The sequence below is a fragment of the Salmo salar genome, chromosome 15 (assembly GCF_965601325.2).
Source record: "Salmo salar chromosome 15, fSalSal1, whole genome shotgun sequence".
Classification (NCBI taxonomy): Eukaryota; Metazoa; Chordata; class Actinopteri; order Salmoniformes; family Salmonidae; genus Salmo; species Salmo salar.
The window spans coordinates 103,029,070-103,047,044 of NC_138305.1; the positions used below are offsets into that span (position 1 = coordinate 103,029,070).

The 17,975-nt window shown below is 40.4% G+C and overlaps 1 protein-coding gene across 1 annotated transcript in view; it reads right to left on the reverse strand.

Moving 5' to 3' along the window:
- Positions 1–6,173: 6,173 nt before the first annotated feature.
- LOC106572759 (Krueppel-like factor 15) overlaps positions 6,174–17,975 on the reverse strand; it is a 54,119-nt gene continuing 42,317 nt past the window's right edge. Inside the window, exon 3 of the mRNA XM_045696391.2 lies at positions 6,174–8,002. Within this exon, the coding sequence (XP_045552347.1) occupies positions 7,834–8,002 (169 nt within the window). The 3' untranslated portion in view covers positions 6,174–7,833. The remainder of the gene's footprint in view (positions 8,003–17,975) is intronic.

A 17,975-nucleotide genomic window follows, 5' to 3' on the forward strand; every position in this document is an offset into this window, starting at 1 on the left:
TCTGTTGTAATAAACATCATGTAGTCAGGTCTGTTCTATACAACATAATGTAGTCAGGTCTGTTCTATACAACATCATGTAGTCAGGTCTGTTCTATACAACATAATGTAGTCAGGTCTGTTCTACATAACATCATGTAGTCAGGTCTGTTGTAATAAACATCATGTAGTCAGGTCTGTTCTATATAACATCATGTAGTCAGGTCTGTTCTATACAACATCATGTAGTCAGGTCTGTTCTATATAACATAATGTAGTCAGGTCTGTTCTATATAACATAATGTAGTCAGGTCTGATCTATACATCATCATGTATTCAGGTCTGTTCTATACAACATCATGTAGTCAGGTCTGTTCTATACAACATCATGTAGTCAGGTCTGTTCTATACAACATCATGTAGTCAGGTCTGTTCTATATAACATAATGTAGTCAGGTCTGTTCTATATAACATCATGTAGTCAGGTCTGTTCTATATAACATCATGTAGTCAGGTCTGTTCTATACAACATCATGTAGTCAGGTCTGTTCTATATAACATAATGTAGTCAGATCTGTTCTATATAACATCATGTATTCAGGTCTGTTCTATACAACATCATGTAGTCAGGTCTGTTCTATATGACATCATGTAGTCAGGTCTGTTCTATACAACATAATGTAGTCAGGTCTGTTCTATACAACATCATGTAGTCAGGTCTGTTCTATACATCATCATGTAGTCAGTTCTGTTCTATACAACATCATGTAGTCAGGTCTGTTCTATATAACATCATGTAGTCAGGTCTGTTCTATATAACATCATGTAGTCAGGTCTGTTCTATATAACATAATGTAGTCAGGTCTGTTCTATACATCATGTAGTCAGGTCTGTTCTATATATCATCATGTAGTCATGTCTGTTCTATATAACATCATGTAGTCAGGTCTGTTGTAATAAACATCATGTAGTCAGGTCTGTTCTATATAACATCATGTAGTCAGGTCTGTTCTATATAACATAATGTAGTCAGGTCTGTTCTATATAACATCATGTAGTCAGGTCTGTTCTATACAACATCATGTAGTCAGGTCTGTTCTATACAACATCATGTAGTCAGGTCTGTTCTATATAACATCATGTAGTCAGGTCTGTTCTATACAACATCATGTAGTCAGGTCTGTTCTAATACAACATCATGTAGTCAGGTCTGTTCTATATAACATCATGTAGTCAGGTCTGTTCTATACAACATAATGTAGTCAGGTCTGTTCTATACAACATCATGTAGTCAGGTCTGTTCTATACATCATCATGTAGTCAGATCTGTTCTATACAACATCATGTAGTCAGGTCTGTTCTATATAACATCATGTAGTCAGGTCTGTTCTATACAACATCATGTAGTCAGGTCTGTTCTATATAACATAATGTAGTCAGGTCTGTTCTATATAACATCATGTAGTCAGGTCTGTTCTATATAAAATCATGTAGTCAGGTCTGTTCTATACAACATCATGTAGTCAGGTCTGTTGTAATAAACATCATGTAGTCAGGTCTGTTCTATATAACATCATGTAGTCAGGTCTGTTCTATACAACATCATGTATTCAGGTCTGTTCTATACATCATGTAGTCAGGTCTGTTCTATATAACATCATGTAGTCAGGTCTGTTCTATATAACATCATGTAGTCAGGTCTGTTCTATACAACATCCATGTAGTCAGGTCTGTTCTATATAACATCATGTAGTCAGGTCTGTTCTATACAACATCATGTAGTCAGGTCTGTTCTATACAACATGTAGTCAGGTCTGTTCTATACAACATCATGTAGTCAGGTCTGTTCTATATAACATCATGTAGTCAGGTCTGTTCTATACATCATGTATTCAGGTCTGTTCTATATAACATCATGTAGTCAGGTCTGTTCTATATAACATCATGTAGTCAGGTCTGCTCTCGGGTCAGGCGCTATCAACGAGTCAGGCTGCCCTCAGTGTCAGGTCTGTTCTATATACACGAGTCAGGCTGCCTCAGTCAGGTCTGTTCTATATAACATCATGTAGTCAGGTCTGTTCTATATAACATCAGTGTCAGGCGCTCTCAGCGGTCTGTTCTATATACACGAGTCAGGCTGCTCACGTCAGGTCTGTTCTATATATCATCATGTAGTCAGGTCTGTTCTATATAACATCATGTAGTCAGGTCTGTTCTATACAACATCATGTAGTCAGGTCTGTTCTATATAACATCATGTAGTCAGGTCTGTTGTAATAAACATCATGTAGTCAGGTCTGTTCTATACAACATAATGTAGTCAGGTCTGTTCTATACAACATCATGTAGTCAGGTCTGTTCTATACAACATAATGTAGTCAGGTCTGTTCTACATAACATCATGTAGTCAGGTCTGTTGTAATAAACATCATGTAGTCAGGTCTGTTCTATATAACATCATGTAGTCAGGTCTGTTCTATACAACATCATGTAGTCAGGTCTGTTCTATATAACATAATGTAGTCAGGTCTGTTCTATACAACATAATGTAGTCAGGTCTGTTCCATATAACATCATGTACTCAGGTCTGTTCTATATAACATCATGTAGTCAGGTCTGTTCTATACAACATAATGTAGTCAGGTCTGTTCTATACAACATCATGTAGTCAGGTCTGTTCTATACATCATCATGTAGTCAGTTCTGTTCTATACAACATCATGTAGTCAGGTCTGTTCTATATAACATCATGTAGTCAGGTCTGTTCTATACAACATCATGTAGTCAGGTCTGTTCTATATAACATAATGTAGTCAGGTCTGTTCTATATAACATCATGTAGTCAGGTCTGTTCTATATAAAATCATGTAGTCAGGTCTGTTCTATACAACATCATGTAGTCAGGTCTGTTGTAATAAACATCATGTAGTCAGGTCTGTTCTATATAACATCATGTAGTCAGGTCTGTTCTATACAACATGTAGTCAGGTCTGTTCTATACAACATCATGTAGTCAGGTCTGTTCTATACAACATCATGTAGTCAGGTCTGTTCTATATAACATCATGTAGTCAGGTCTGTTCTATACAACATCATGTAGTCAGGTCTGTTCTATATAACATCATGTAGTCAGGTCTGTTCTATACAACATCATGTAGTCAGGTCTGTTCTATACAACATAATGTAGTCAGGTCTGTTCTATATAACATCATGTAGTCAGGTCTGTTCTATATAACATCATGTAGTCAGGTCTGTTCTATATATCATCATGTAGTCAGGTCTGTTCTATATTACATCATGTAGTCAGGTCTGTTCTATACAACATCATGTAGTCAGGTCTGTTCTATACATCATGTAGTCAGGTCTGTTCTATATAACATCATGTAGTCAGGTCTGTTCTATATAACATCATGTAGTCAGGTCTGTTCTATACAACATCATGTAGTCAGGTCTGTTCTATACATCATGTAGTCAGGTCTGTTCTATATAACATCATGTAGTCAGGTCTGTTCTATATAACATCATGTAGTCAGGTCTGTTCTATATAACATCATGTAGTCAGGTCTGTTCTATATAACATCATGTATTCGGGTCTGTTCTATACATCATCATGTAGTCAGGTCTGTTCTATATAACGTCATGTAGTCAGGAGTGATACCCATCCAGCCAAGCGTGTCTGCAGTGAGACCCAAGCGTGGCTGCAGTGAGACCAGTGCTGCTCCCATTAAAGACGTAGTTTAACGCACATAGAGACAAGGAGAGAGCGAGCACGAGAGGAGGAGAAAACAAGGGAGTGCCCCATGAGTGCTAACCATATGGTATACATCTTACCCTGGCATTCTGCAAGTTTCCAACTTAGTAAAGTTTTTCATGTCTTGCTTTAAAAAATGTTTTACAACCAACTCATGAGCAGGGAAATGAAAGCAACTTGAAAAACATACTGTTGTCTGAGTAATCAAATGGTCCACTGGAGACACACATGGCCATAATGTAAAGGAGCATATTGTGATGTTTGACTGTTTGTCCCGTCGGTAGTGTTGTAACTTGATGAATGCTAATGATAAAGTTACAGTGAAAGAGAGCAGGGTGTCATGCAGAGATGTAATGACAACAATGGATCTTGTATGAATGGCCACTGATTGTTTGGACAACAAAGCCCTAACTTGACAAAATGTGATATGCAAAGAAGACCCCAACCATAATCACTCTATCTTTTGGGTTTGTTTAATTTGTAAATGCATCGTATGTAGAACAAAGAAAAATATATAATATTTATAATAATATATAATATTTATAACAATATATAATGAATTGTTATTATATACACATGCACTAGAATTGTACGCAATCACAGAAATAATTACAATAATATTTCTGTTCCTTTTAGAAGTAGTTGCAGTATTTACATACATTCATTTGTTAAAATAACCTGTTTTTAAAAACATTTTAAATGGGATTGTAGGAATGCATTGCTAAAGTATAAGTTTACTGCCCTCTCTAGACCGCTCAGGTTCAGACAACATTAACACAGAAAGGACATGGCCATCATAGACGGTGCAGTTTCGTACAGGGAAAAAAAAACATTCCTAATCCTTACAGTATTTGAGTCCTGTATTTCACTAAGCCAATCGTGTGTCTTCCTGTGATGTCATCTGTAGACTGTAGAACATGTGTATGGAGGCTAAGATTTCTACCACCATTTACTTCTTCACGTGTTCCAGAGGAAGTAACTAAATGTATTTATCTATATTTAACTAGGCAAGTCAGTTAAGAACATATTCTTACTTTCAATGATGGCCTAGGAACAGTGGGTTAACTGCCTTGTTCAGGTGCAGAACGACAGATTTTTACCTCAGCTCAGGGATATGATCTTGCAACCTTCCTGTTACTATTCCAATGCTCTAACCACTAGGCTACCTGCCTCCTCTAACCACTAGGCTACCTGCCTCCTCTAACCACTAGGCTACCTGCCTCCTCTAACCACTAGGCTACCTGCCTCCTCTAACCACTAGGCTACCTGCCTCTCTAACCACTAGGCTACCTGCCTCCTCTAACCACTAGGCTACCTGCCTCCTCTAACCACTAGGCTACCTGCCTCCTCTAACCACTAGGCTACCTGCCTCCTCTAACCACTAGGCTACCTGCCTCCTCTAACCACTAGGCTACCTGCCTCCTCTAACCACTAGGCTACCTGCCTCCTCTAACCACTAGGCTACCTGCCTCCTCTAACCACTAGGCTACCTGCCTCCTCTAACCACTAGGCTACCTGCCTCTCTAACCACTAGGCTACCTGCCTCCTCTAACCACTAGGCTACCTGCCTCCTCTAACCACTAGGCTACCTGCCCCTCTAACCACTAGGCTACCTGCCTCCTCTAACCACTGGGCTACCTGCCTCCTCTAACCACTAGGCTACCTGCCTCCTCTAACCACTAGGCTACCTGCCTCCTCTAACCACTAGGCTACCTGCCTCCTCTAACCACTAGGCTACCTGCCTCCTCTAACCACTAGGCTACCTGCCTCCTCTAACCACTAGGCTACCTGCCTCCTCTAACCACTAGGCTACCTGCCTCCTCTAACCACTAGGCTACCTGCCTCCTCTAACCACTAGGCTACCTGCCTCCTCTAACCACTAGGCTACCTGCCTCCTCTAACCACTAGGCTACCTGCCTCCTCTAACCACTAGGCTACCTGCCTCCTCTAACCACTAGGCTACCTGCCTCCTCTAACCACTAGGCTACCTGCCTCCTCTAACCACTAGGCTACCTGCCTCCTCTAACCACTAGGCTACCTGCCGCCTGAATAAAGCACCATGCAATTCCAGATCCTCCAGATGAAATGTAATAACCCAGGAAGCTTGGCTAGGTTGGCACTGCTGTCTGTCTGCTAAAAAAGGCTTTTGGAGGTTGTTCCAGTTTGAAACACTGTAGGGTGCTTCAGCACCATGCATCGATGACACGAGGCAGACTTTTGTGTTGATATCGAGGAGACTTACCTCAGGCTACTGTAGCTGCAGTTTTTCAAGAATCCCTAAAAAACATAGTTCAACTATTTTACTGAAAGCATTGATTAGACTGACATTGAAGTGTATGAGTCCTTCATACTGTAGCTTCTACCAGTACTGTTTGAAACTGTACATTGATCGACTGTCACTGACATCCACACACTGTATACAACATGGCAGGCCAGGCATTCAATGCTTATGTGCTATGAAGATTTAATACAGTCACCAACGGGTTAAGTGTTATCATTATATTCAAACAGATACTACATAGGCCTACTTAGTTGACATATTGGCCCCAGAGAAGGACAGCTTAAAGAGCCAATGACATAACAGAAAATGAAAGAAAATGACAATAACAGCTCCTGCAGCTAATGTATACAAATATACAAAAGGAAAGGTTCTTCAATGTCTTCAATATTGATCAGAAAGCCAGTCGGTTCACATATAAACAACACACCATAAAACATGAAATATTTTTTGCTGCACCTCGTTGTTCTGCAGTTGGCTGTTCACTGTTAGCTGATCCAGCCTTTACCAGGCATGAGTCGTCATGGTGCTCCCATAGTGAAAATAGGAGACAGCCTCCACATGTTGCCGGTAGCTTATAATGGCATGATTCTGATCATGATCAGTAGTTCAACATGAACGTTTGAGTACTAATAGTCATTTTTTGGTTTGAAGAAGTACATAGTAAAAACTCCCTCGGCGATGAGAAGATAATTTCATCATATAGCAGAAGGAATGTTGATGCATTAAGGATAGGCAGGTACATCAACAACAATTAATTCAAACCTCAAAGTGTAAAAATACTTTGCATAACAAAACCTCTTTTATATTCTGAAATCGTATCTTAAACATTTTTATGAGAACCCCCCCCCCCAAAAAAAAAAATTAAGAAAAGCTATTTACAAGAAACGTAGGACTCAATTCAATCTGTGCTGCGGAAGTTCAGTGCTATAGCGACATTGAAATGTAAAAGTAATTTCTGATTGAGCCGGCATATGCAGCGTTTACTGTGAATGAAGTATCCGCGAACGCGGGAACATTGCTTTTAAGTGTAAATCCCGCTAAAGCACTGAACTTCCCATCATGCACCAGTGAAGATGTCATGTTATGTAACAGTTCTTGTTTTTTCAAAATGTTTTATCTTTTGAGTCTCTGCATTACTCAATAAATTATCACAGTACCACCAACGTGCGTCACACACACACACAAACAAACAAAACATTCAAACACTCTCTCCCTTAACTGTTGTTTGAACGTTCATTCTGCCTGTCCCACTGTCCCCTCTGCTATTAGTAATCTCCCACATTCATTCTGTCTGTCCCACTGTCCCCTCTGCTATTAGTAATCTCCCACATTCATTCTGTCTGTCCCACTGTCCCCTCTGCTATTAGTAATCTCCCACATTCATTCTGTCTGTCCCACTGTCCCCTCTGCTATTAGTAATCTCCCACATTCATTCTGTCTGTCCCACTGTCCCCTCTGCTATTAGTAATCTCCCACATTCATTCTGTCTGTCCCACTGTCCCCTCTGCTATTAGCAATCTCCCACATTAATTCTGTCTGTCCCACTGTCCCCTCTGCTGTAAGCAATCTCCCACATTCATTCTGTCTGTCCCACTGTCCCCTCTGCTATTAGTAATCTCCCACATTCATTCTGTCTGTCCCACTGTCCCCTCTGCTATTAGCAATCTCCCACATTAATTCTGTCTGTCCCACTGTCCCCTCTGCTGTAAGCAATCTCCCACATTCATTCATTCACTCTCTCTCTCTCACAAACATTCTCTCTCTGTCTCTGCATGTGTCCTGTGGCGTGGCCTCAGTCTAGCAGGACCGGGAGGTCAATGTGCTCAGTTTGCGGATCGCACTGTCCTGCTGTTTCTTGGAAAGCGGTGGACTTTGATGTGTTTGGACAGGTGATCGCTGCGGGCAAACTTCTTCTCGCAGATGGGACACTGATAAGGCTTCACTCCAGAGTGAGAGCGCCGGTGTCTGGAGAGTTCGTCTGACCTCGAAAACCTGAGACAGACAGACCCAGAGCACATCAGACAACCTATATCAGAGCCACGGTTTCCCATAACACCCTGAGGTAAAAGGCCCCCTCTCTCTGTCTGACTACACCAGTACACTCTATCCATATTATATCTCTACCCACATTTGATTTTAACACATGTAAAGTCCAATATATCTATTTCTGTTCTTCCCTCTGATTCCTGGGTAGCTTTCTGTTAGTAAGGTGTCCAGTCAGAACTAAAGGGTTAACTCATTACTGAGGTGTTAATTCCCAATGGTAACACATTGATTAAAGTAATGTAAAGTCATCTTAAAACATTAATTCCATACACACTCACCATGAATCATGAAGCAACTGTGCTATTGAGATGAATGAATAGAATCCCTGCATGGTAACATGGTCTTTCATCATGCATTCACACATGCAGTACACACATGCAGTACACACATGGAACAGGTGCTACACATGCATAACATGGTAGTGAAATGGTTAAGTATTACTAGGCCTCATTATCAACAGAGGATTTTCCTGTATGGCCAGAAGTGAACCAAAAAAACGAATCTGCCACTGTATTTAAAACGAACTGGTTCTGGGGATGTGACTCTGACATTAGGAAACCTCATCTACCTCTATTGTAATATTACATAGTATTCTACATCTGTACTACACAGCACTCGTTACAGCCCCAAGCTGATGGTGTGTTATAACATCTTACCAATAGCTTAGAATGGCATGATTCAAAATCAAATCAAATCACATTTTATTGGTCACATACACATAATAAGCAGATGTTATTGCGGTGTAGCGAAATGATCAGTATGTCAACATGAACGTTTGAGTACTAATAGTAATTTTTTGGTTTGAAGAAGTACATAGTAAAAACTCCCTCGGTGATGAGAAGATAATTTCATCATACAGCGTTAACGATAGGCAGGTACGTCAACAACAATTAATTCAAACCTCAAAGCGTAAAAATACTTTGCATAACAAAACCTTTTTAAGATTCTCAAATCGTATCTTAAACATTTTTATGAGAGAACCCCCCCCCCAGAAAATAAGAAAGAAAAGCTATTTACAAGAAATGTAGGACTCTATTCAATCTGTGTTACATACTATGCTACTTCCATTCCATGTCCCCCCTATATTCTGAAATTGCATTTATCATTGGAATGTGATACAAAACGAGGCACCGGTATGCTTTAGGACCATAGGGATGTCTCCAAGCGGTCGGGAAGGCTGTTTGGAGTTTTTATCCAACTGGATAAAAACATGATATATTTATTTTTTAAATGTCCCCCCCACTTCTGAAACCAAAGCTGTGTCGTACTATACATGTGTCAGCACTCGCTATACCCCCAAGCTGAAACTCTGATATAACTCCTTCATGTTGAGACATGATGGCTACAGTTCATCTCTGACTGAAACAGCCTCACCCTATCCTTGTCTAAGCCAATAAGCAATACATGTGGGACAAGCTTAACTGAACTAATTGTCTCTGCTATGTTAAAATCCTGACACATTACTACTATCTCTCCCTGGAAGTTGATATGAAGTATTTCCCTGTATAAAATTGTTAGACAATGTTATATGACTGTTATATGAAACTGTTAGGCTATGTTAGATGACTGTTATATGAAACTGTTAGACAATGTTAGATGACTGTTATATGAAACTGTTAGACAATGTTAGATGACTGTTATATGAAACTGTTAGGCTATGTTAGATGACTGTTATATGAAACTGTTAGGCTATGTTAGATGACTGTTATATGAAACTGTTAGGCTATGTTAGATGACTGTTATATGAAACTGTTAGGCTATGTTAGATGACTGTTATATGAAACTGTTAGGCTATGTTAGATGACTGTTATATGAAACTGTTAGATGACTGCTATATGAAACTGTTAGGCTATGTTAGATAACTGTTATATGAAACTGTTAGGCTATGTTAGATGACTGTTATATGAAACTGTTAGGCTATGTTAGATGACTGTTATATGAAACGGTGTTATACGCAGTGGTTAGGGGATGACGGATGTTAGGCTTATGAGAGCCTGGGTAAGGCTGTTTGTGGAGCCATTGTTGGGCAGGGTGGGATGCCCAGGTGTGTGGAGGGGAGCCTTGATGCCCCAGCTACAGCCTCCACAGCTTAGTTAGGCTACACTCTGGCTCTGTTCGAGCTTGTTCCTGAACTCAGCCCTGAAGCATACAATAATCACTGACAAGACGCTGGCAAGGACCAAAAGAAGGGGCGGTGGGACTTACTGTAGTGAATTACAAGAACTAAATGTATCCTAAACTCTTTCCTGTAAACATAGTGTACAACAACACTAATGAATGATCACTTACAGATGTAAGTCAACAGGGAAGGACAGTGTTATTGTAACTCATGTAAGTCAACAGGGAAGGACAGTGTTACTGTAACTAATGTCAGTCAACAGGGAAGGACAGTGTTACTGTAACTCATGTAAGTCAACAGGTAGCGACAGTGTTACTGTAACTAATGTCAGTCAACAGGTAGCGACAGTGTTACTGTAACTATTGTCAGTCAACAGGTAGCGACAGTGTTACTGTAACTCATGTCAGTCAATAGGGAAGGACAGTGTTACTGTAACTCATGTAAGTCAACAGGTAGCGACAGTGTTACTGTAACTAATGTCAGGCAACAGGTAGCGACAGTGTTACTGTAACTATTGTCAGTCAACAGGTAGCGACAGTGTTACTGTAACTCATGTCAGTCAACAGGTAGCGACAGTGTTACTGTAACTCATGTCAGTCAACAGGTAGCAACAGTGTTACTGTAACTAATGTCAGTCAACAGGTAGCGACAGTGTTACTGTAACTCATGTAAGTCAACAGGTAGCGACAGTGTTACTGTAACTAATGTCAGTCAATAGGGAAGGACAGTGTTACTGTGTTACTGTGTAACTCATGTAAGTCAACAGGTAGCGACAGTGTTACTGTAACTAATGTCAGTCAACAGGTAGCGACAGTGTTACTGTAACTCATGTAAGTCAATAGGGAAGGACAGTGTTACTGTAACTCATGTAAGTCAACAGGTAGCGACAGTGTTACTGTAACTAATGTCAGTCAACAGGGAAGGACAGTGTTACTGTAACTCATGTAAGTCAACAGGTAGCGACAGTGTTACTGTAACTAATGTCAGTCAACAGGGAAGGACAGTGTTACTGTAACTCATGTAAGTCAACAGGTAGCGACAGTGTTACTGTAACTAATGTCAGTCAACAGGTAGCGACAGTGTTACTGTAACTCATGTCAGTCAACAGGTAGCGACAGTGTTACTGTAACTAATGTCAGTCAACAGGTAGCGACAGTGTTACTGTAACTCATGTCAGTCAACAGGTAGCGACAGTGTTACTGTAACTAATGTCAGTCAACAGGTAGCGACAGTGTTACTGTAACTCATGTAAGTCAACAGGTAGCGACAGTGTTACTGTAACTAATGTCAGTCAATAGGGAAGGACAGTGTTACTGTGTTACTGTGTAACTCATGTAAGTCAACAGGTAGTGACAGTGTTACTGTAACTCATGTAAGTCAACAGGTAGCGACAGTGTTACTGTAACTCATGTAAGTCAATAGGGAAGGACAGTGTTACTGTAACTTATGTAAGTCAACAGGTTGCGACAGTGTTACTGTAACTAATGTCAGTCAACAGGTAGCGACAGTGTTACTGTAACTCATGTAAGTCAATAGGGAAGGACAGTGTTACTGTAACTCATGTAAGTCAACAGGTAGCGACAGTGTTACTGTAACTAATGTCAGTCAATAGGGAAGGACAGTGTTACTGTAACTCATGTAAGTCAACAGGTAGTGACAGTGTTACTGTAACTAATGTAAGTCAACAGGTAGTGACAGTGTTACTGTAACTAATGTCAGTCAACAGGGAAGGACAGTGTTACTGTAACTCATGTTAGTCAACAGGTAAAGACAGTGTTACTGTAACTAATGTCAGTCAACAGGTAGCGACAGTGTTACTGTAACTCATGTAAGTCAAAAGATAGCGTCAGTGTTACTGTAACTCATGTAAGTCAACAGGTAGCAACACTGTTACTGTAACTCATGTAAGTCAACAGGTAGCGACAGTGTTACTGTAACTCATGTAAGTCAATAGGGAAGGACAGTGTTACTGTAACTCATGTAAGTCAATAGGGAAGGACAGTGTTACTGTAACTAATGTCAGTCAATAGGGAAGGACAGTGTTACTGTAACTCATGTAAGTCAATAGGGAAGGATAGTGTTACTGTAACTCATGTAAGTCAAAAGGGAAGGACAGTGTTACTGTAACTAATGTCAGTCAACAGGGAAGGACAGTGTTACTGTAACTCATGTAAGTCAACAGGTAGCGACAGTGTTACTGTAACTAATGTCAGTCAACAGGGAAGGACAGTGTTACTGTAACTCATGTAAGTCAACAGGTAGCGACAGTGTTACTGTAACTAATGTCAGTCAACAGGTAGAGACAGTGTTACTGTAACCCCAATCAGTCAACAGGTAGCGACAGTGTTACTGTAACTAATGTCAGTCAACAGGTAGCGACAGTGTTACTGTAACTCATGTCAGTCAACAGGTAGCGACAGTGTTACTGTAACTAATGTCAGTCAACAGGTAGCGACAGTGTTACTGTAACTCATGTAAGTCAACAGGTAGCGACAGTGTTACTGTAACTAAATTCAGTCAAAAGGGAAGGACAGTGTTACTGTGTTACTGTGTAACTCATGTAAGTCAACAGGTAGCGACAGTGTTACTGTAACTCATGTAAGTCAACAGGTAGCGACAGTGTTACTGTAACTCATGTAAGTCAATAGGGAAGGACAGTGTTACTGTAACTTATGTAAGTCAACAGGTAGCGACAGTGTTACTGTAACTAATGTCAGTCAACAGGTAGCGACAGTGTTACTGTAACTAATGTCAGTCAACAGTTAGCGACAATGTTACTGTAACTCATGTAAGTCAATAGGGAAGGACAGTGTTACTGTAACTCATGTAAGTCAACAGGTAGCGACAGTGTTACTGTAACTAATGTCAGTCAACAGGTAGAGACAGTGTTACTGTAACCCCAATCAGTCAACAGGTAGCGACAGTGTTACTGTAACTAATGTCAGTCAACAGGTAGCGACAGTGTTACTGTAACTCATGTCAGTCAACAGGTAGCGACAGTGTTACTGTAACTAATGTCAGTCAACAGGTAGCGACAGTGTTACTGTAACTCATGTAAGTCAACAGGTAGCGACAGTGTTACTGTAACTCATGTAAGTCAATAGGGAAGGACAGTGTTACTGTAACTTATGTAAGTCAACAGGTAGCGACAGTGTTACTGTAACTAATGTCAGTCAACAGGTAGCGACAGTGTTACTGTAACTAATGTCAGTCAACAGTTAGCGACAATGTTACTGTAACTCATGTAAGTCAATAGGGAAGGACAGTGTTACTGTAACTCATGTAAGTCAACAGGTAGCGACAGTGTTACTGTAACTAATGTCAGTCAATAGGGAAGGACAGTGTTACTGTAACTCATGTAAGTCAACAGGTAGCGACAGTGTTACTGTAACTAATGTAAGTCAACAGGTAGTGACAGTGTTACTGTAACTAATGTCAGTCAACAGGGAAGGACAGTGTTACTGTAACTCATGTAAGTCAACAGGTAGCGACAGTGTTACTGTAACTCATGTAAGTCAATAGGGAAGGACAGTGTTACTGTAACTCATGTAAGTCAATAGGGAAGGACAGTGTTACTGTAACTCATGTAAGTCAACAGGTAGCGACAGTGTTACTGTAACTCAAATAGTAAGTAAATAGGGAAGGACAGTGTTACTGTAACTAATGTCAGTCAATAGGGAAGGACAGTGTTACTGTAACTCATGTAAGTCAATAGGGAAGGACAGTGTTACTGTAACTCATGTAAGTCAATAGGGAAGGACAGTGTTACTGTAACTCATGTAAGTCAAAAGGGAAGGACAGTGTTACTGTAACTAATGTCAGTCAACAGGGAAGGACAGTGTTACTGTAACTCATGTAAGTCAACAGGTAGCGACAGTGTTACTGTAACTAATGTCAGTCAACAGGGAAGGACAGTGTTACTGTAACTCATGTAAGTCAACAGGTAGCGACAGTGTTACTGTAACTAATGTCAGTCAACAGGTAGCGACAGTGTTACTGTAACCCCAATCAGTCAACAGGTAGCGACAGTGTTACTGTAACTAACGTCAGTCAACAGGTAGCGACAGTGTTACTGTAATTCATGTCAGTCAACAGGTAGCGACAGTGTTACTGTAACTAATGTCAGTCAACAGGTAGCGACAGTGTTACTATAACTCATGTAAGTCAACAGGTAGCGACAGTGTTACTGTAACTAAATTCAGTCAAAAGGGAAGGACAGTGTTACTGTGTTACTGTGTAACTCATGTAAGTCAACAGGTAGCGACAGTGTTACTGTAACTCATGTAAGTCAACAGGTAGCGACAGTGTTAGTGTAACTCATGTAAGTCAATAGGGAAGAACAGTGTTACTGTAACTTATGTAAGTCAACAGGTTGCGACAGTGTTACTGTAACTAATGTCAGTCAACAGGTAGCGACAGTGTTACTGTAACTAATGTCAGTCAACAGGTAGCGACAATGTTACTGTAACTCATGTAAGTCAATAGGGAAGGACAGTGTTACTGTAACTCATGTAAGTCAACAGGTAGCGACAGTGTTACTGTAACTAATGTCATTCAACAGGGAAGGACAGTGTTACTGTAACTCATATAAGTCAACAGGTAGCGACAGTGTTACTGTAACTAATACGGGGTCAACAGGTAGTGACAGTGTTACTGTAACTAATGTCAGTCAACAGGGAAGGACAGTGTTACTGTAACTCATGTAAGTCAACAGGTAAAGAGAGTGTTACTGTAACTAATGTCAGTCAACAGGTAGCGACAGTGTTACTGTAACTCATGTAAGTCAACAGGTAGCGTCAGTGTTACTGTAACTCATGTAAGTCAACAGGTAGCGACACTGTTACTGTAACTCATGTAAGTCAACAGGTAGTGACAGTGTTACTGTAACTCATGTAAGTCAATAGGGAAGGACAGTGTTACTGTAACTCATGTAAGTCAATAGGGAAGGACAGTGTTACTGTAACTCATGTAAGTCAACAGGTAGCGACAGTGTTACTGTAACTCATGTAAGTAAATAGGGAAGGACAGTGTTACTGTAACTAATGTCAGTCAACAGGGAATGACAGTGTTACTGTAACTCATGTAAGTCAATAGGGAAGGACACTGTTACTGTAACTCATGTAAGTCAATAGGGAAGGACAGTGTTACTGTAACTAATGTCAGTCAACAGGGAAGGACAGTGTTACTGTAACTCATGTAAGTCAACAGGTAGCGACAGTGTTACTGTAACTAATGTCAGTCAACAGGGAAGGACAGTGTTACTGTAACTCATGTAAGTCAACAGGTAGCGACAGTGTTACTGTAACTCATGTAAGTCAACAGGTAGCGACAGTGTTACTGTAACTCATGTCAGTCAACAGGGAAGGACAGTGTTACTGTAACTCATGTAAGTCAACAGGTAGCGACAGTGTTACTGTAACTAATGTCAGTCAACAGGGAAGAACAGTGTTACTGTAACTCATGTATGTCAACAGGTAGCAACAGTGTTACTGTAACTCATGTAAGTCAACAGGTAGCGACAGTGTTACTGTAACTCATGTAAGTCAATAGGGAAGGACAGTGTTACTGTAACTCATGTAAGTCAACAGGTTGCGACAGTGTTACTGTAACTAATGTCAGTCAACAGGTAGCGACAGTGTTACTGTAACTCATGTAAGTCAATAGGGAAGGACAGTGTTACTGTAACTCATGTAAGTCAACAGGTAGCGACAGTGTTACTGTAACTAATGTAAGTCAACAGGTAGCGACAGTGTTACTGTAACTAATGTCAGTCAACAGGTAGCGACAGTGTTACTGTAACTACTGTCAGTCAACAGGTAGCGACAGTGTTACTGTAACTAATGTAAGTCAACAGGTAGCGAGAGTGTTACTGTAACTAATGTCAGTTAACAGGTAGCGAAAGTGTTACTGTAACAAATTGTAAGTCAACAGGTAGCGACAGTGTTACTGTAACTAATGTCAGTTAACAGGTAGCGACAGTGTTACTGTAACTAATGTAAGTCAACAGGTAGCGACAGTGTTACTGTAACTCATGTCAGTCAACAGGTAGCGACAGTGTTACTGTAACTAATGTAACTCAACAGGTAGCGACAGTGTTACTGTAACTAATGTCAGTCAACAGGTAGCGACAGTGTTACTGTAACTACTGTCAGTCAACAGGTAGCGACAGTGTTACTGTAACTAATGTAAGTCAACAGGTAGAGAGAGTGTTACTGTAACTAATGTCAGTTAACAGGTAGCGACAGTGTTACTGTAACTAATGTAAGTCAACAGGTAGCGACAGTGTTACTGTAACTAATGTCAGTTAACAGGTAGCGACAGTGTTACTGTAACTAATGTAAGTCAACAGGTAGCGACAGTGTTACTGTAACTCATGTCAGTCAACAGGTAGCGACAGTGTTACTGTAACTCATGTCAGTCAACAGGTAGCGACAGTGTTACTGTAACTCATGTCAGTCAACAGGTAGCGACAGTGTTACTGTAACTCATGTAAGTCAACAGGTAGCGACAGTGTTACTGTAACTCATGTAAGTCAACAGGTAGCGACAGTGTTACTGTAACTAATGTCAGTCAATAGGGAAGGACAGTGTTACTGTAACTCATGTAAGTCAACAGGTAGCAACAGTGTTACTGTAACTAATGTAAGTCAACAGGGAAGGACAGTGTTACTGTAACTTATATAAGTCAACAGGTAGCGACAGTGTTACTGTAACTAATGTCAGTCAACAGGTAGCGACAGTGTTACTGTAAGTAATGTAAGTCAACAGGTAGCGACAGTGTTACTGTAACAAATGTCAGTCAACAGGTAGCGACAGTGTTACTGTAACTCATGTAAGTCAACAGGTAGCGACAGTGTTACTGTAACTCATGTCAGTCAACAGGTAGCGGCAGTGTTACTGTAACTCATGTAAGTCAACAGGTAGCGACAGTGTTACTGTAACTCATGTAAGTCAACAGGTAGCGACAGTGTTACTGTAACTAATGTAAGTCAACAGGTAGCGACAGTGTTACTGTAACTAATGTAAGTCAACAGGTAGAGTCAGTGTTACTGTAAGTCATGGAAGTCAACAGGTAGCGACAGTGTTACTGTAACTCATGTCAGTCAACAGGTAGCGACAGTGTTACTGTAACTCATGTAAGTCAACAGGTAGCGACAGTGTTACTGTAACTAATGTAAGTCAACAGGTAGCGACAGTGTTACTGTAACTAATGTAAGTCAACAGGTAGCGTCAGTGTTACTGTAACTCATGGAAGTCAACAGGTAGCGACAGTGTTACTGTAACTAATGTCAGTCAAGAGGTAGCGACAATGTTACTGTAACTAATGTCAGTCAACAGGTAGCGACAGTGTTACTGTAACTCATGTCAGTCAACAGGTAGCGACAGTGTTACTATAATTAATATAAGTCAACAGGTAGCGACAGTGTTACTGTAACTCATGTCAGTGAATAGGGAAGGACAGTGTTACTGTAACTAATGTCAGTCAACAGGTAGCGACAGTGTTACTGTAACTCATGTCAGTCAATAGGGAAGGACAGTGTTACTGTAACTAATGTCAGTCAACAGGTAGCGACAGTGTTACTGTAACTCATGTAAGTCAACAGGTAGCGACAGTGTTACTGTAACTCATGTAAGTAAACAGGTAGCGACAGTGTTACTGTAACAAATGTCAGTCAACAGGTAGCGACAGTGTTACTGTAACTCATGTAAGTTAACAGGTAGCGACAGTGTTACTGTAACTCATGTAAGTCAACAGGTAGCGTCAGTGTTACTGTAACAAATGTCAGTCAACAAGTAGCGA